Raw genomic sequence first — 19,185 nt, forward strand, 5'->3', positions numbered from 1 at the left:
AGAGAGTTACCTGAGACTCTATCTAAGGTATTCAAAGAGGAAAGATAGTGACACACAGTACAGGATTACCTAGAGAGTATAAGGAGCAATACCTATCATTCAAGGTCTTTTAAAACACGTTGAACATGCACTACTCAAGAATGATGTGATTAAACTAATCTTGCCTTAGGACAATCAAATGATCTCTTGAGATGCTTCCAAGCTTCCTACAAGAGCTATCCCGTAAAGCAGCTTCTGACAAAATCCTCATATTGCTCCAAAAGTTTTTTGTTATGCACCCATAGTTTATCTTGTTCCCCAATTGAGATCAGCTGCTGGGTGTTTTGCAACGAGGTCACAAGATTCCTGGTTTGCAAAGAGGCTCAGTGGGACGGAAGAGCCGTGAGGTTCCAAGGAACAGTAGCAGCAGCATCGTCTTGGTTTGTGAATGTAAGCAAGGAGATAACAGCCTCCGGTAATTCAAATCTACCTTGAACTATGCTAAATTGAAAACAGGCATTAATGTATCTCATTAACATTTGGAATGTATGAAAATTAGGATAGATCGCTGAGTTGGTAACTCCGTACGATGCCTTTTGTCTCTGCATTATATTTTTATGGCATCTTGGTAGCAAAACACCTGCATGGATATTCAATGCTGTGAAAGTCTTTTGCTTAACCTCAGGCTAAGGGGGCTTTTTTGGTGTTTCTTGATTACAAGTAACACCAAGCACGTGCACTGGCACTCTCCTGAATCAGAACTATTGGCTGTACACCGGTTCAAGACATGGTTATGCCAATGGTCCCATTCAAATCAGCAGCCTTGCTTGTGTAAAGTTAAATCAGTGTTCAAGCGCTGCAGTGGCTCTGCAACAGCAAAACTCCTTGTGCTTTGCAGAATCAAGACCTTTGGGAACAAGCTATGCAACCAACACCTCTATAATTGGAGCCTTTATTTGCTATTTTCCAAAGAGAAACTGGGGGATTAAACAAAAATGAAGGTTCTGAACTGTCTCCCAGTAGGGTTACTTTGAAGAGACTGATGAGTAGTTGTGATGACTGCACGCTGCCTTGTGTATCACATTTAGAAAACAGATTTATATCCAAATTGTCTACCTTGGAGATAAGTAGTGCAGAAAACAAATTATTTGGAGAATGCTATTTTCTAAACTTCCTGTGCAGGAGCACAATGAATCCATGATTTAATGGTATACTTGAAATACAGAGCAATAAACAATATTTTGAATCACAATCATTTCAAATACACATAAAATATTTAGATTATACACCAACAGTTCAATATATAAAAACTAACAATAATCACTAATAATAACTTTAATAAAGATATTGAACATTAGACCACTGTCAGTTTAGTTTTTAAAGTTAGTCATTGATGTCAGGGTTGGTCAGTGAGGCTCTAGGGACCTTTGCAGGCAGTATAGAAACTGGTCCTTGTTCTCCACAGTAATAACCAGAGGAACCAAGAAAAGTCTATGGGGATGCCTATCAGAAAAGTTGGACAGAGAAGCTTTTTTGGAAGAGTAGGTTAATGATTTCTCCCAACACAGAGTATTTGATATATCACCACTGCAGCATTTTTAGCTCTGTTAATATAAAATATAATTTGACAGGCAGACACATCAAAATCCAGTATTTTTAAGGCTTTTTAGGATGGAAAATAGGTCTATTGCAGAAACTGCATTGACTAACTAATTTGATAAATTAAAATCAAGCAACCATTCTCAAGCAACAACTTTTGCCTCTTGCTTGACTTTGAATTGTTTTTATTTCCATTGTGAAGCCTCCCAGGAATACATGCCGTAATTTTGAGTGGTTTTAGGGTGTTGTGTCCTAGAGAATCTCCTGGGTTTGAGTTCACGTTTTCACAAACTCCATGAGCACCTCTTTCAAAGGTTTGTGTACTCCTGTGTTTGAGGAAGGATAGTTGCAGAAATGGTTGTGAACTGAATGACTGTCCCTCAGATATGCAAGGGGCTCTCAGCTAGCTCTTTGCCTGTTTAAATTACCAACAATTGCAGAATAGCTCAAAGAGTAAGGTGAATTAAAAAAGGGAAAATGCTTGCAGCTGAATCTGTAATTGATGACATTTGGAACAAATAATCCCCCAAAAGGTGGAGGTGATAAGAATTCCTTGAACAGCTGTGGCTCTTCTCTATTTAGATGCTTAACTTTGGTCAGCTGTTCTGAGAGAGCCAGAGCAGGAACAAAGCATATACAAAAAACCTGTTTCAGAAGTCACCAATTCCATTTAATTCCTTTCACGTCATTTAAGACACCTTAAGACACAGGTAAAAAGCACAAAAATCATTCTAGACTTTGTCACCTTAAACTATAATGATTTCTGTGCTTTTGACCTATGTCTCTGTCTTAAGGCATCTTAAATGATGTGAAAGGAATTAGATGGAATTGATGAAGTTCATGCTGTTGTTACTTCTAGTCTGCACTGTCCTCCAGTCAGCTTCTAGGGACAATGCATACATAATTTTTAAGTATATATACTAAATAATTTAGGTATTTGGTGTCATCAGAAACAACCCTCTCTTTGAGTTCTCACAGAGTTGGAGAAAATGGTGATGTTTAAACTGGCAGTCTGTGCTTCACAGGCGTTACTGATATTGGACTGCTTTCAATCTGGGTTTTTTCTATTGAAAATCCCACCTCATTTTCTGAAACAAGGACTCTGTGATTTTCACTGGTCTTCACTCTGGTGTAAAAGTCGAGTGTGGGAGAGCAGTTTCTGTTTCTCTTAAAGACATGGTTGATACATTATCACAAATCAATTATTATTTCTTCCTGTGCTCTCTCATGGATTGATCCCAAAGCAGCCAAAGGAGGAATTACTTTTTATCTTGATGCAAATTGTTGGCTGTAAGATTTGCATTGATAATATCTGAACATGTACCAAGGGCTTTGGAGTGGCAGGCTTCAATTACCTTCCCTCTGAATGTCATAGCTTTCTGACTTGAGACACCAGTCATACAACTCATCTCCAATGATATTACAAATAAGTTAGTAGTGCTCAGGGGATTTATCAGCCTGACTTTATTTAATCTCTCCATTTTCAGTTAACATAGTCACCTCAAACAGTGCATTTCCAGAGGATGATTAGATTGTTTCAGATGGTTAAAGACTTTGGCCTTCCTTGCTGCTTCATTTTACAATGCACTAGGAATTTGGTACATTTTTGACTGAACATATAAAAGTCTAACACTTGTGCCCCCATCGTTTCCTTTACAAGGCTTTAACTACCTCTGTTCTTAAATGAATTAGTATGTGTTGTAGAGCCTATCTAGCACTTAACTTGGCATGGTTTCCAGCAGTTCTGGATAGACAACTACTTGTGTTTTCAGTCACAGAAAATATCTTCTTTCCTATATAGCTGTTGAGGGCAAGGACTAACAAGGAATATTATAGGCTGAGATTTCAAAGCCATTACAAAGGTAGATGCACAGCTCACACTCATTTTAGCAAGACTTGTGTTTCTGAGTCCTGTACAGAAAGTCTTTTCTATAGTGTTTGTTATTTTAAAAGGTTTATGGTTTTTTTCAGAGACCAGCCTAAACATTTTAACATTTGTTCCTGAATTATTTTAAAGCCTCTTTTGCGCCATGCCATAATATCATGCCTTTGTTCTTCTGTTCTTTTAACCTTGGCCAAACTGTTAGAGAACACGTGGATACTTCCTTTCCATTTGCTAATTCAGTAATAAGAGAACTCATGTGAGCTGAAGAGGTTAATTTACTTTTTTCTTTGTGGAGTTTTGGATGTGGTTGTTTTGTTTTGTTTTGCTTGTTTTTCTTTTTGTTGGTTTTTTTTTTTTGTAGTTCTTATTCTTCAGAGTTTAATTCTATTTTGCTTTGCTTATAGAAGAATAGCCTGTATATTTATCTCAAAGGCAGAGTTGCCATCATTACAATATACCCAAAATTGAATTTTGCTGTCCAAAATTTGAGGATGGGCTTGAGCTGTCTTGACATTAAAAAAATCAGAATGTAAAATGACACAGAGAAGCATCAGATCAGCACACTTTTACCACTACCAGGAACTCCGACCCTGTTGCCATTCTGCATGCAAAATTTCCCCAAGAGCAAAAGCAAAATGTTTTCCTCCTCAGGGCTTTGGTATAGGCAGCAAAGCAGGCATCAGGTTTGGGACTGGTTTGTCCCCACCTTGCCCACAAACACATAAACACGCAGAGTATTTGATGCTGAGGAAGCACCTCGTCAGCTTGTGCCTAGAGCTGCTCAAGGCTGCGGACTCCCTGAGTGATCTGAGCCCAGAACCCAAGATCTGCAATGTACAAATCTCTCTTTCACACACACAAAAACGTATGGCTTAGAATATTTTTAACACTTGTATTGTTCTGGAAATGTGAATCCGCAGCGCAGCTGCAATGAGATGGACATTTTCACCAGAAGGGACGCACTGGAAAATCCAGAAAGACGTAAATAGCAACTGTCCGGATGCAACAGCAGAAATAAATTGGAAGCTGATCATAAGATCCAAGTGGGTATTTAGAGTTAGTGTAAATAGAAATACCAAATTAAGCAAATAACATGTAATTTTGAGATGAATTGCCCTATGTGCCAAGAACAAAACTTTGCACTGACTGTGCAGAGCATGATAACACGAGAATAGGGCAGACATTTTAAAACCTAAAATCACATGAGAAATTGCAAACCACAAAAAAGAATACTAAAAGTCACACGTGCAATGTGACCATAAACAAAACTGCAGTATGGTTAAAGACAACTCTAGCTCAGAAAGAAGGTTTCCATAACATGAAAGGAAAACCAGATCATACATCCAAATTTCAGCTATACCAGATTCTAACTGCAAAAATTTTAAAAAGCACCAGTGTGAGCATGACTAAACACAGGAAATATGAATGCTTATTCTAATTTTTGTGTTAGAATACCCTGGTAATTCCCTGTTTACTGCTTTGGTTCTGGAGTATGTCCACATAAAATAAGTTGCTCAACTGTGGCTTAAACCAGTTATCCAAACACACAAAGACAACAAATGGGACAGCAATAATGGATTTCTGCTTTATCTGGGATTCATGGCAAGTGCTGAACATGCATCCAGATGGAGAAGACGAAAAAGATCCCAGAAAAGGAAACAGAGAACTGTGTATCATCTTCATTTAACTAATGAAAGCCATAAGAATTAATAAGTGCACCAATCGGTTGGAATAAAATTGAGAAAGGAAAGAGAGGTCTGCAAAATTTCCCCCACCATTGAATATGACATATATAATTTCAGAATGAACAATGACTTCATTTTTGTTTCTCTCCACACTTCACTGATGTTGAATTAACCAATGCCTTAAAATAGATTTCTCCATGTGAAGTCACTTTGAAAAGTAGCTTTTGAATGAAATGTTTCAAGCTAGTGAGGAAATCACAAATTAAAAAAAAATGGGCAAGCCTTTGTAAAAATGTTACGTGATGGTCTGCACTTTTGCTAATAAAGAGAACCATGATTCCTAAACATGAAAAAGTTCAGGCATAAACCTGATTCTGTAGGTACTGTGGATCTCTGAGATGGAAAGCACCACAGCAGGGAGCTTGTTTATTTAAAACAAGTGTGGTTTCAGCTGTTTTAACTGGATTTCCTTATTTGTATATACAAGACATTATAAACTAGTTGTTCTTCTTGCTCCACCCACATGTATTGGATATCCACACGTAGAGCTATCAGGTATAAGAGTACTTTTAAATTTTAATATGGGATGGTTATTCCCATAATCTAATTTTAAGATTAAAACATTTCAATTCAGCATTAGGGAAACCAACCTTTTCTACTTCAAGGCATCCTCTGATTTTTCTTTGGAAATTTTACTATAAATTTTGTGTTGTTTCACCTTGTGTTGCTGTTAAAAGTATGGACATGAGAAACAAAATTTCATGAGAACTCCATCTTCCATTAAAAAGAAAAAAGGTGTGAAGAAACTAAGGTGGAATAAATGTTTCAAAATTCAGGATACCAATAAATAAACCACCTTATAATTCCTATTTGGACACTTCTTTTTTTTAATATTTGGGACTGGAAACAGAACAATTTTTGCTGTTTTTGCTATGTCAGAAAATACATTTATTTCTAATATAATTTATTCCAGTTACATAACCAAAATAAACAGTAATGGCAAAGTGACTTTTCACTGTCACTCTTTATGCACCCTTTAGGACTCTAAAAAAAAAAGGGCTTGTGGATGGTTTTTGGTTGGCTGATGAACTGGAAAAATAGGGGAAAATGAATTCAGAATCAAATGAAAATGCTAAAATCAAATTTGGAAGAGTATGAAGGGCTGATTTAAATGAAGAACAAGGAGACCCACGCATTTAGGGTAAACGCACAATGTCGTATTCACTGAAAATAATTGACTGTGTCCTCAAGTTAATCACGACTCCTTGTAAACACACTAATTTACATCAGTTTCAACTGAAATACTAAAACACTTTACCACCTATCAAATAACTTTTTATTTTCCATTTCTGATATAGTTTCCTCTTTTTATTTCCAGCTGAAAATCATTTGGTCTGAATTAGAAACTCATTTCCGCTTCCAGGAACCAGACCTTTCTTTTGACAAACGCGCTTATCACCAAACTTCTTGGCCATGTGGGGTCCTAAGACACTCCTCCATGTGACTATTTAATCCGCTGTGTTATTCACTGCCAGTCCATCATAGCTTTTATTATTAGATGTAAAAAAAATAAAAAAAAAGGAGGGCAGTTACCTTCACTATTTCTTGACAAGCATCATTGAGTTTCAGTGAGTTTCTCACCCGTGCCCTAACACTAAGCCTGCTCTGAAGGTAGATAGGCACAGCAACTTTTCAGTTTGTTGGTTCCTAATTGGAAGCTAATGGTCTTTGGGTTACACACCTGTGATGCAGGGAGCGCCCGGCCGAGCAGCGCGGAGGGAGCGCAGCCGCGCGTCCCGCGGGTGCCCTGTGCCCTCTGCCGGCGGCGCCTCCGGGGGAAGGCAGGCGGGAGAGCAAAGAGCCAGAGGGAAAAAACAGAGAGGTAAGAAAAAGAGGGATTTGTGTACGCGGTATTTTCCATGCGCCCCGCGTGCCACCTCTGGTATTGCCTAAATTCCCGCTGCCCCCCCTCCTCTGACCTCCATCCCCTGTGACACAGCGGGGACTCAGTTCTTTGCCCGGGAACCTCTTCTGCCACTGCTGCACAATTTCACTGGAAAGCCTCAGACATTCTTCAGGCACCGATATCCCCTTTGTTTTCCCCCCCCCCCATACATAATAAGTAACACAGTCTGCCTCGGGTATGTTTTCCCAGATTTTCCACCAGATCCTCAGGTGCAAAATCGACATGGGGAGTGAAAGCGTGCTGGCCTGCAGCACCTATCTATTTATGTTTCTTAAGTTGATTAGGTTTGTTTTTGTCTCAGTAGTTTTGTTTGTTTGTTTTCTACTTACTGGTTGGCTGGCATCCAGGCAAGACATAAATGTCTTTTTGCATTATGAATGGTAAGATATAAATTTTTTTACTCTCCTATTTTGAGTAAATATTACTGTTGTCTGCAATAATTGAACCTGAACAAGAGGAAAGAATTAGCTTGTATCCACATGTCCTACTTCTAATTTCTTCCAGGTACTCAAAACAATTATTTTGCTCAGTATCTTAACAAAGAAGTAATCTTTAAATACTTCTGGAACATGCACTCAACACCATACCAGGCAGAAAATACACAGCCTGATTTTCATTTACACAAAAGGCAGTTTACAAAGCTCAGGAAGCCTTGCAAGGATTAAAGCAGATGTCTGCACCCACTTAGAGCTTTCTTTCCACACCAGAGTTGTGTAACTGAATAGCTGCTCAGGACTTGCTGCTGCTGAGCCGGGTAATCATGCCACACCTAACACCTTACTCAGGGCAAAACTATGCAGATTGCATGTTTGCATAAAGAAGCATATATTTTCTTTTGTGGCAATCATTTTCATACATTTGCAGCCCTTCACTTCGGGTCTCAGAAAGCATGCTGGCGATCTCAGCATTTTGTCCCCTTTTGATTCCACTGATTGTGTTGATCTGAACTGTCATTAATACAGAAGTCACCAAATTACAAAGCCACACCCCACCAGTTTAAAGTGTAGCATGGAATTAAGTTGAAACTGGCTATATAGTAAAAAAGAATTTCATATAATTAGACAAATACATATATCCAAACATCTTTTTCTGTAGGAAACTGAGTAAAAGGACTTATTTTCTTCCTTAATCTTCATTATTTTGGATTTTGAATTCAAGTGGACACAATGAAAGACATGCAATCACACACTGGAAAGGATGAATAGAGTCTCTGCAAATGGATCAGGTTGTCTCAGGTGAACTCCCTAGTGAAATGGGAATAATTCTCTTTTAATGGAAATGCTGAAATCCAAAGCATGTGTCTGCCATAGCCCTGGCATCTCTAAGGAGCAAAGTCATATGACTGGTCTTGAGTTTGAACTCCTGCTTCTTCTTCTTCCAAGCCATATTTGGAGAGCTTTTTTAGAAACAGGAGAGCTAAACACCAGAAAAAAAAAATTCATTTCCTTTAGTGCTAAAATTACAGGGACTTTAAGACACAGACAGGGCAACTCCAAAGAGTAGAACAGGGATAGGACAGTAACCTGACAGTGTTTATTAAGTACCTTACAACAGGAGAAGTGTAAGAAAAACTTGAAGGTGCGGTTATGATCTTTCTGCAAGGTGGGTGTGAACTTCTTCACCTTCTTTGGCTTTCCTTTTCTTTGTGCACAAGGAGTGCAGCTGTTCTTCTCTGAATTTTAACAAGGGCAAGTGCCAAATTCTGTACCTGGGACAGGGCAACTCCAGTTGTGTGCACAGGGAATGAGAGGCTGGAGAGCAGTGCTGCAGAAAGGGACCTGTGAGTCCTGGCTGACAGCAAGCTGAACATGAGTCAGCAGTGCCCTGGCAGCCAGGAGGGCCAACCCTGGCCTGGGGGCATCAGGGACAGCATCTCCAGCCAGGCAAGGGACTCACCTTGAGTTCTGTGTGCAGTTTTGGGCACCATGATATAAATAAGACATGAAGCTGTTAGAGAGCATCCAAAGGAAGGCAATGAGGATGGTGAAGGGCCTTGCGGGGAAGCCACGTGGGAAGTGGCTGAGGTCACTTGGTCTGTTCAGCCTGGAGAAGACTGAGGGGAGACCCCACTGCAGTCTGCAATTTCCTTATGAGGGAAAGAGGAGCGACAGACACTGATCTCCTTACTCTCATAACCAGGGACAGGACTTGAGGAAACATCATAAAGTTGAGTCAGGTGAGATTTAGATTGGATATCAGGAAAAGGCTGTTCCCCCAGAGGGGCATTGGGCACTAGAACAGGCTCCTCAGGAAAGTGGTCACAGCACCAAGCCTTGTCTGTTTTCAAGAAGTGTTTGGACAATGTTCTCAGGCACATGGGGTGATTCTCAGAGTGTCCTGTGCAGGGCCAGGAGTTGGACTCGATGATCCTGGCGGGGCCCTTCCAACACAGCATTTTCTGTCATTCTATGATTCCAATTCAGGTAGTAGTGACAATGAGGAGCGAGGGCTAGAAACAGGCTCTTCACAAGAACTTTGGGACTTGTGGAAATCCTGAGTAGGAAGAAACCTCAAGTCAGTTCAAAAGAAGACAGCAGCAAAAATCCATCACAGAAGAGACAGACAGACCCACTCTTGAATGAGGTTGATAGACTGGATATGATGCCATGAGAAAGCAACATTTATTGTATCCTGGGGTAGAGAAGGTACATACAAGGATGCCTTCTTAATCTCCTGAATTACATGAGAAATTTAACCATGGCTGACTGGTTTTTACTGTCCTTGGGAGTGTGATGTTTCAGGGTGTCTGACATACTATAAGCAGCAGGTCAGGGGATGCAGGTTCCAGAGTCAAGGTTCACTTCAGCACTTAGATTTTTTTTCTACACGTAGCACTCCTTTAAAAACATATGAAACACTGAAAAGCACAGAATCTTTGTTGGAGTTAGGCCTCTGTTGCACTTGCACATTTAAGGTTATTTTCTAATATGACTTTTCTTTCCTTCTTTGTCCTCTGACTTTTCATTTTCTTCCTAATTTATTGCCTACTCCTCTTCATTCTCATTCCACATACACATCCCCTATTCTCAATGCTACTAATCAATTATTGTCACAGCTCTCTTCCTTCCTTGTTATCACCTCATTTTAGACCATCCACTGTACTTACAAAGTAGATCTGTGGCAGACCTAGTAGCAAAACCTGTGTGCCTCTTTAAGACCCGGGCTAGCTTTCAACTGCAAACTCAGTGTTACTTCTTCCTTCTTTTCTTCTGCTCTCCCACCTCAAAAGAAAGGCCCAAGCAAATATTACAGGTTTGTCCCTCCTCTTCTCCTTTCAGAGTTCTTTCTCTTTTCTTGGTTTTTTTTCCTTCTTTTTCAGGTATTGGCAAAATTTGAAGGTGTTGCTGATGTAGTTGTTGAATCTCCAAGCTACATAGAGCCTTTGTGATAAACAGCATGGCATCTCAGGGTAAAAGTAGCATTTTCCTCTGTATATTAGGAGCTGGGTGGTCTCCAGCTCAAAGCTGGGTCAGAGGATACTTGGGATGAATGTTTTTCATAAATACTCACTGAGGGATTAGCCAGTACATAATAATACTAATAGGTAGGGCAGGAAGGGGTCTTTAGAGATCATCTCCTTGACTCAAGCCAAGATCAGTTCATAATTAAACCACCTCTGGAAGATGTTTATCTTTTTCATTTTTAAGAGACCCCAACAATGGCAACTCCACAGGTCCTTTAAAGATTCTGCTGCTTAACTATTCTTTCTTTAGAAATTGGCCCCAATATCTAACCTGACCCAGACTGGAATTTTAGCCCTTCATTTCTTATCCAGTGCTTCTGTCACTTCTTGTAGCAACCTTTTGCCTACTTGAAAACTGCTATTACATTCCCTCTGATTACTCTTTTCCAGGTTACTTGTTACATCTTTCTTGTGTAGAATTCAAGGGTGTTTTCTGCTGTGTGTATGTGCTTGGTGGAGGGGGAAATCTGTTTTGCAACTACCATGGCTGATGTAAAATAAGGATGACAGCAAGGGATAAAGGAGACTAGGAAAAGTCTCTGTCTTTCAGTAGGTCTACACTACTGAAGTGCAGTGTTCACTATCTGATACATTCCTTTAGCTGAGATCTCCTCAGCGCTAACTAAAGTTAATAGATGACTGCAAAGTAAGACTGTCATAACCCATTTTGTATTCTTTCTTCTGCAGTTTTTCTAACAATGCTGTCAATAAGACTTATAATGACAGCTGAAATGTGGAGGTTCCATGCTGCCTGTAAAATGCAGTTCCACATATGGTGTGCTAACACAAAACTACTTTAAACCTGGTTCAGGCAGTTTGTGAGTTGTTAGTGGGCACTGAAGCTCTTTCTGTCTGAAAGGCAGATAGAATTTTTCCAAGTACCACTCCACAGATCAGAAAGTCTTCTCTGAAGAGAAAATACCTTTTAAAACTTTATCATCTTTTTCTGACAGTTATTCTGCATTCTACTCTTTGACATCCTTTTCTCCTTCCATTAAGTAGCAATTTTAAAAGCATCCTTCCCATGAAGTATTTCTTCAGCAAAGCCCAGGATTACTAGTGGGCCATAGTGCAACCCTGGGACTCATTCTGAAGCCACAGCTCTACTCACTGAAATTCTCTGTGACTTTATGACATGACAGCTGGATGGGAGAAATGGCTAAAGACAGGTCTGTCTTGTGAAATATGCCCTCCATGCCCAGCAGTGCAGGATTTTTAGTATTCTATAGATGCTTTTTATATATACATGCATGCAAACACATACACTTGTATGTGCACACTTGAAAGTGCATTGTTTAGTGAATTCTCCTTATTTTGCTGTGGGGCTAGCAGGAGAAAATGAATGCCATCCTATATTCCAGCTTCAGTCCATCATCAACACATACCTTGATATATATCATTAATGGAATCTCTCTGGAAGAGAAATCCTCTGAACTCCCACGTGTCATGCCACGGGGAGCCATGCTACAAGGTCCCTTACTGGGAAACAAGTTGTAGCACATTGAGGAACTGGAGTGGTTGCACCTGCCTTGTGAAACAGTAAGTTGGCTGCTGCTGTCTGAGCATAATGAGTTATTCTGTCAAACTAAAAAGAAATTGAGAACATGAAACAAACGTGTATTTTAGGAGTTTTCCCCTCCACTCACACAATCTCTTCAGTGCTGACAGCTGCATGCTTCTTGAGAAATGGGTGAGGCTAGAGATTTTTCTTGCCTATAGATATTTCTTTTGAATTGTTTTTGGTAACATCAAAAGTTTTAATGGTAGGGATGGAATGGGCAGAGCAGTCCATGCCTTGTGTAAATGTAGATGGGGTGTATGGGGTGAGAGAGGGAGTGCCACCAAGGGTCTGTGATTACTTGTGAGCAATGGTCCCAGGCATTCTCACAGGACAGTCTGTGGTGCTCCAGGCAGCACTCACAGGGAAGTGAAACTACCTACACTGCCACATAGCACTCATGGAGAGTGAAGGCAAACACAAATTGAAGAGGAGCTTGTAAAGAACACCTCTGTATGAAACAGGTAATTTGTATTTGCAGAGCTGGAATGATCACCTGGAGCAATACAAATCTGTGGCAGAGGTATTTACAATTTGTACTTGAAACACAGGCCTGATTCTTCTTACTTTGCATGCATCTCCAAGTGCTTCCTCATGTAGACTTACTCAACATTTACAAGTCAGGTGTGATTCAAGATCTGCATAGATCAGTTGTTTAATTTAAATTATCTGACAAAGCAGCATTAGTCAGCAAGAAATTACAATGGCCTGGCCAATCTGTTTTCTTTTCAATCAATTAAACAGTCCCAGGCTTTTCCTACTAGCCTAGATGAAAGAGTATATTGAAACATAAATGAACGTGTTATTTCACCTGCTGTTGTCTTTGAGTGTGATGATGCAGCAGCAGAGAGGATGCATTGGACAGTAGAGGGCACTGTGAGCTCAAAAATAAGCTTCAAAATGAACTGTAATTGAGCCTTTTTGTGAACACAGCTGATCAGACACAGACAAATGCCCTATTCCAACAGAAAAAAAGCTCTGTTTTTTTCTTAGTAGTCCTAGAGACTAGAGAAATAATGTCAAAAAGCAAGGAGGGGTTGGACTTAGATATAGTGTAAGGACATGACCACTACAAATTTCCACAGGAAAAAATTGAAAAAAGGGGATGAATTTCATCAAGATGCTCAACACTGTGGCACATCTTAATGTTTTGTGAACACCGACTTTAAAGTCTGAGTTGGGTGCTATTCTTAACGAACTTTAAGAATGTATAATGAAGTATTTAGGATCATGCTCTGAGACAGATTGTCAAAAAGTTGAAAAGGTGAGGAAGGAGATGAGAAGATGCAACTACTATTTTTAGTCACCAACAGGGACTCCAAGTACCATTTTCCAAATTTTTCTGTGTAAAATTTGTATCACATGTTTAGTCTTGTATGGGTATAGATTAAAGGGATTGTAGCCTCAGTATTTTTTTCCCCTCCTCTTTATAAGGTATCTAGCAAAAAGACCGCATTTACCAAGCAAGGATGCCCTGCAGCACTCAAAGTGACTGTGTTAGTCACCTTAGTTTCTCATAAAGAGTTCACCCTTTCTAAGTCATTTACAGGAAGCAAACAGCATTCACAAGCCAGGACTTTGTTTGTCATTTAAGGGGTGTTTGATGTGTAGGATTATCTTGCCTCCAGTCTTGTCTGCCATGTTGCTCAGTTTGCCAGAGGTACTTTCCATCACTGTCTTAATGTGCCTCTTCCCGACCTCCAGTAACCAGGGCAGCAAAGCACATTCTGGAATCTCCAGCGAAATGAAAATCAGGTCAAGCAAAGAGTGAAACAGAAATAAACTTGTAACATCTGAACAGGCAAGCTTAGACCGTGCTGCTATTCCTGATACAGCTGTTTGTATTTCACAGTGGTCCACAAACTTCTCTTGCCAAAACAGATTTGCCAGTAAATCTCCAGCAATGCAGATATACTGACTTCAATATGGCAACATATTTCAAGAACCCCACCGTCTCTCACATCTGGCTGCTCTGCCAGTTGTTCACTAAAAAGCTATTCTGTGAGCACTTCCAGATCATTGCTTTCCTCCTGTTGCTAAGTCCACTGCTGACCTTCCTGCATTTCCACCATAAGTGGTGTCTATATTCTCAATCTCCCACAGTGAGCATCTGCCATGAAATACAGTAGTAGCTCAGCCCATGTTCATATGGTCCTGTTCTGCTGTTACCACTTAGCTTCTGCTGGTCGCTGCAAGCTGTTTCCTCCGTGTTCTCTGATGCATCTTTTGGCAGCTGCTACTTAGAGACGCAGCAGATAAACACCGACTCCAAAAAATTTAGTAAAACCACCATGGCTAGTAAATCGGGTTAGGGGAAGCTGGATCCATCACTTCTGCTTGCAAATATTGAGTTCTGTGGTCCTCGGATAACTTACTCTGTAATTTGCTCCTCCAAATAGAAGCATAATGAGATGCAGTTGCTGTGGCTGTGAATCATGGCATCTATGCCAAATTAGCATGACTACTCACAGTGGCCAAATGCCACGCAATGAGAATGTGGCATGTACAGCAAGAGATTCATTTTGAAATCTGTAAGGAGATTATGTCATGCAGAGGAGTTAAAAGTCCTCAGAACTGTGAAGAATTACAGAAACATTCCAGGCCTCAGTTGGGAGGAGATGATCACACTCCATGACTTAGGAAGGGGCATTGCCAAATCTTCCCAGCTGCTCAATAGGGCAAATGAACGCCTGTGCTGCTTTCATCACTCTGTCTGCAGCAAGGAAAGAAGGGTAACTGGAAATATGTTAGACATACCTAAAAGGTTCTCAGAATTTATTTCCTGAGGTCATAGTATTTAGTGGCCTTTTTTTTGCTTCAGAGCTGCAGGGAAGCTCTTAAGGTAGTATGAATATATGGTACTGGAAACTGAAAGCAAAGAAATAAGGAAAACTCTGGTGGAGACTAATTAGGTTTTCTGAGTCACTAATGTTCTTCAGTGTTATCCTGGCAGCAGGAAGTTTGAGGCTTATAATCAACGTTATAAAAACAAAGGAAGTAATTTCCATGTCAAAGACAGAAGGGCTTTTAGGACCTCTAATTCAAAATATGTGATTTTTTTGTTTCTTTTGTTGTTGTTGCCAGGATAGGCAAGCTAGGTAAATTGTTCTTATTTGTTTCTAGTAGAAACAAGGTTTTGGTTGTATGAGCAGTTAGCCATACAGACACAGATAATCCGCTTCTACATGGTGTTTTATATATATAAAAGTTAAAGTTAATGCCACTGCAACTTGAAAACTGAGAGAAGATATGTATGAGCAAACATGTGCAAGCAGACCTCACATTATTAACCTACCAGGAGCATACTTTCCCCTCCTCAGAATATAGGTAATGTATGTTTAAAGGGGTTAGCTCAAGGGTGAATATCTGTACCCTGTAGAAAGTGAACTGGTCCCACAAAGCTGTTAAAAAGGACAAGGTACATGCTGTAATAGTTTGCCACTTCATTCTGCTGTTTGTGTTTTTCCCTAGCAAATTCCTCCATGTACAAACTCCAGTGGCAATCCTGCATCTTTACTTTTGCCTGACGAGAATCTTTTGTCTTCTGCACTTATATTCAGCCTAGTCTTCACAAGAAGAGGTCCCAAATATTAATGTTTTCATAAAGATCTTCCTGTAAGTAAGAATTTTTCTGCTCTGTGACTGAAGCTCAAGCAGTATAAATAATGAGTTAAGTCAGATATGGCCATATGGCGTGGAGCTCAAAACACTCTAACATCCTGGTTAGATACCTGAGGCTCTGAGCTCCACATTGCTGCAGCTCTCTTGCTGTCAGCACTCAAAATGGCTCATTTAATGCTAGGTTGAGTACATCTAACCATGCAGCAGTCACACAGTGGCTCTCTGAAGAGGCATACTTTCTAAAACATGCCTTCATTGCATGCTAACCTTGGATAAAATGAACCAAGGAAAGAGAGCCTGAAGTTCCCTAACTTGCTACAATGCAGCCCTGCTATTATTAAGTTTGCTGCTGAACGTGTGAAAGTGTGGGGGATCAACAGAAACTCCACAGAAGCAAAGCCCGGTGGTAGGTGGGAACGGCAGCCTTGTCACAAAATCCACAGAATTCACTCTGAAGCAGCTCCACTGGAACAAAGCAGAGCAGTAGAAGAAACATCACTACAGACTGAAAAAAGGAATCTCTGCAGGCATCTTTATTCAGATCACCTGGAAGGTGACTGGAGAGAGAAAGGGTTGGTATTGGTAACAAACTAGAAAGCAAAGGTCTCACTTGAGGCAAGAGAAAAAGAGAGAACTGATGTAATGAAACAATACAGAAGATGAGGGTGAGTGGGGGAGAAATGCCAGCTCTGGTCTGTTTGGTAATGAGGTGTGCCCATGCAGCATCCCGAGGAACAAATGCTGTTAGAGAAAGTATAGGAACTGCCAAGGCCAATGTGCTTCACTAGCAGGGGCTTATTCCTGAGGACTGTGAATTATTTCCACTGACAGTGTGTCACAACCACTATCCAGCTGAGATTGCTGATATCTGTCAGAGGGATTTGGAAATATGAAGGGACAGTCCAGTGATCATAAAAAATGTGTGAGCAAAGAGATAGAGAACACCTACCAGAAAGAGAAGTATCATGTTCCAGAATGTGCCTTGTCCTGGGACAGCAGAAAACTGCGGAACAAACTCTTATGGATTTTGCTTTCCCTGGACAAAAGAAGTCAGGACAATCTAATTAAAATGATGTCTCTCCTATGTACTTGTATAGGTCTGTCAGCACCCTTGAGATTTGAGAAAAATCTAATTTATTTTCAGAGATATATTTCTTTCCTTCCCTTCATTTTTTGTTATAAACAGAAAGATTTATTGGAATCACTCCTTTCGCTGTAGTGTGCAGGATTAGTAATGAGCTACACTGTCTGAAACGTGATGCTGGATATTAAACATAGCGCTTCTCAAAAAAATATGCAATTCCTGTGATGATACAAACCCAAGCTTTATTTCTTACTACTCATATCTTATAGATTGAAACAAATGTCATTTTATTTTTAGAGGTGTACTGCTCTATTGCAGCTTTTCTGAAGTAGTGTTGGAGGTCTTCTATAGCAATTCATGCTTGCTGAATATGGGCACCTTAGCATTTAGGAATGTGATGTTCTGTTTTTTGCACACTTTTAGTAACTTTTAAAACCTTTAGAATTGTTCAGTAGCATGTGCCTTTGTAGCCAGGTTCTGTGGGTGGCACCTGTTGAAATAAATTGCCTGAAGAGTTTTATTAAGAGAAAACAGCCTGAAGGTAATTGATCTGCTGCAGGCTGGAGCAGGCCCAGTTAATCTCAAGAGCTGAGCCATCCCACAGCAATTTTATGAACCTTAATAATATCAACCCTTCAAGTTTCTAAGTGTTCCATGACTCTATTGATTTTGGCAAAAATTGAAATATAGGTTTCAGGAGTTAAAAATCAGCAGAACGTATCATATTGCTCTTTTTCTATGCTGGTTATGTACAAAACTCTATCTGGAGCCTGTACCCTTCAATCACTCAGACAGCAACAACAGACTCCTTTGGTTACTGAATTTATAACAAGGCTACTCAATTAAAATCAAATACAAAGAAGAGCAGATTGTGGGACTTTTTCTCCTGAAAAGCAGGTGGGGAAAATATTATGTAGTCCTCAAACACTTGAAAGGTGTTCCTTTTATGCCTTCATTTATATTTAGTATGTAATAAGCACAGATAAATGTTTCTTGCAATATGAAACTGCCACACATAATTCATGTTGGAAGAAGAGCCTGGGTACTCAGGAGACTGGCTGTCTTATATGAAAAATTGTATTTGTTCCTTGCTTGCTTTTTTGAGATCAGTGTAATACATGTCCTTTGCAGTTATCTCCCCAAAACAGCTAGTGGTAGAAGGGTGATTCTCCCCCAGCAAGGAACAAAATATGGGCCAGGAGGACTTGGACACACAGGATTTCTGTCAGTCCCACAGGCTGGTTTGTTTAGTACCAGGTTTATCTTCACAACCTTATTGGGGTGTAAACAGCCTTACTACTATCACATAGACAGCAAAAGCCATCCTGTTCTTACACTTCCATTGCCTCAGTAGATGAATCTGAACCAAAATTACTTTCCTGTGCGAACAATGTGACAGTTATCTATCTGTTAAATAATTTTTTAAAATACCTAGTATGGTACTTGCCACATTAGACTCAAACCTTGTGTTTCACAGGATAGGATTCATAAAAATAATTAGGAAAAGGAGATGGACATAAAGAGGTTCTAAACCTTTTTAGGAGAAACCTACATATGTGAGAGGAAAAACGTGGAAAGGCTAGGGAAAGTAAACAGAATTGAATGGAAAATTCAACATAGAAAACTTCTCTGAGCAAGAACATAAAATGAAGAGTGCAGAGGGATAAAGAAAAGCCTGAAACAGTAATGAGGAGCACCTGGGAGGCAAGGAATAGGGGCAGTCAAGAAAGATAAAAATAAGAAGAGGTCAAGGAGAAAAGAGTGAAATGGATCTGTTTGGAGAGGCTGCAGTTACTGAAGAAGTTATACTCTGCTATATTTAATTAATGCTACCAAAAAATGGTATTTAAATTATTAATACATCCCTATTGGATGAGCCACCGCTTGAGTGCTGTTCTGTGCTGAGTAGGAGAGCACAAGGAGTAGTGGCTTTTCTGTAGCTGCGTCTTGTTCCACAGTCGGGCTGTATATTCTCGCTCTTCAAAGAGGAGTAATTAGAGTAGGAGCTTCAGGGATTGTGACTGGGAGCTCCCAAAGATAACTGCTCTGTAAGTCATGAAACACCTCATGTCCCAAGGGGCTGCATAACAGAGTTTACGTGCAATGGGGCCTTTTAACCCTTGAACCCAAAGCAAGGGTTTGGCTGTTTGGCTGGATCTGCAGGGTGCTCATAAGTGAAAAGGCCGCTTTGCAAAGGCAAACCCGCAATAAAACTCTAGAAAGAGGAGGGGCGCTTTCTGTGGTGCGGAAGCCCTATAGGACGTAGCAACAACACAGACAAGTTACCTTCTGGGAGTTAAAATTTTGGGCATGTGGGCGGGGGGAGGGGGTGCCGCGCACTTCTG

At 40.1% G+C, this 19,185-nt stretch overlaps 1 protein-coding gene across 1 annotated transcript in view; it reads left to right on the plus strand.

Moving 5' to 3' along the window:
* The first annotated feature begins 6,360 nt into the window (after positions 1-6,360).
* DPY19L1 (dpy-19 like C-mannosyltransferase 1) overlaps positions 6,361-19,185 on the plus strand; it is a 58,264-nt gene continuing 45,439 nt past the window's right edge. The window contains exons 1-3 of the mRNA XM_031063336.1: positions 6,361-6,415; positions 6,901-7,030; positions 14,312-14,442. Coding sequence (XP_030919196.1) covers positions 6,361-6,415; positions 6,901-7,030; positions 14,312-14,442 — 316 coding nt within the window. The remainder of the gene's footprint in view (positions 6,416-6,900; positions 7,031-14,311; positions 14,443-19,185) is intronic.

Source organism: Geospiza fortis, unplaced genomic scaffold (genome assembly GCF_000277835.1).
Source record: "Geospiza fortis unplaced genomic scaffold, GeoFor_1.0 scaffold255, whole genome shotgun sequence".
Lineage (NCBI taxonomy): Eukaryota > Metazoa > Chordata > Aves > Passeriformes > Thraupidae > Geospiza > Geospiza fortis.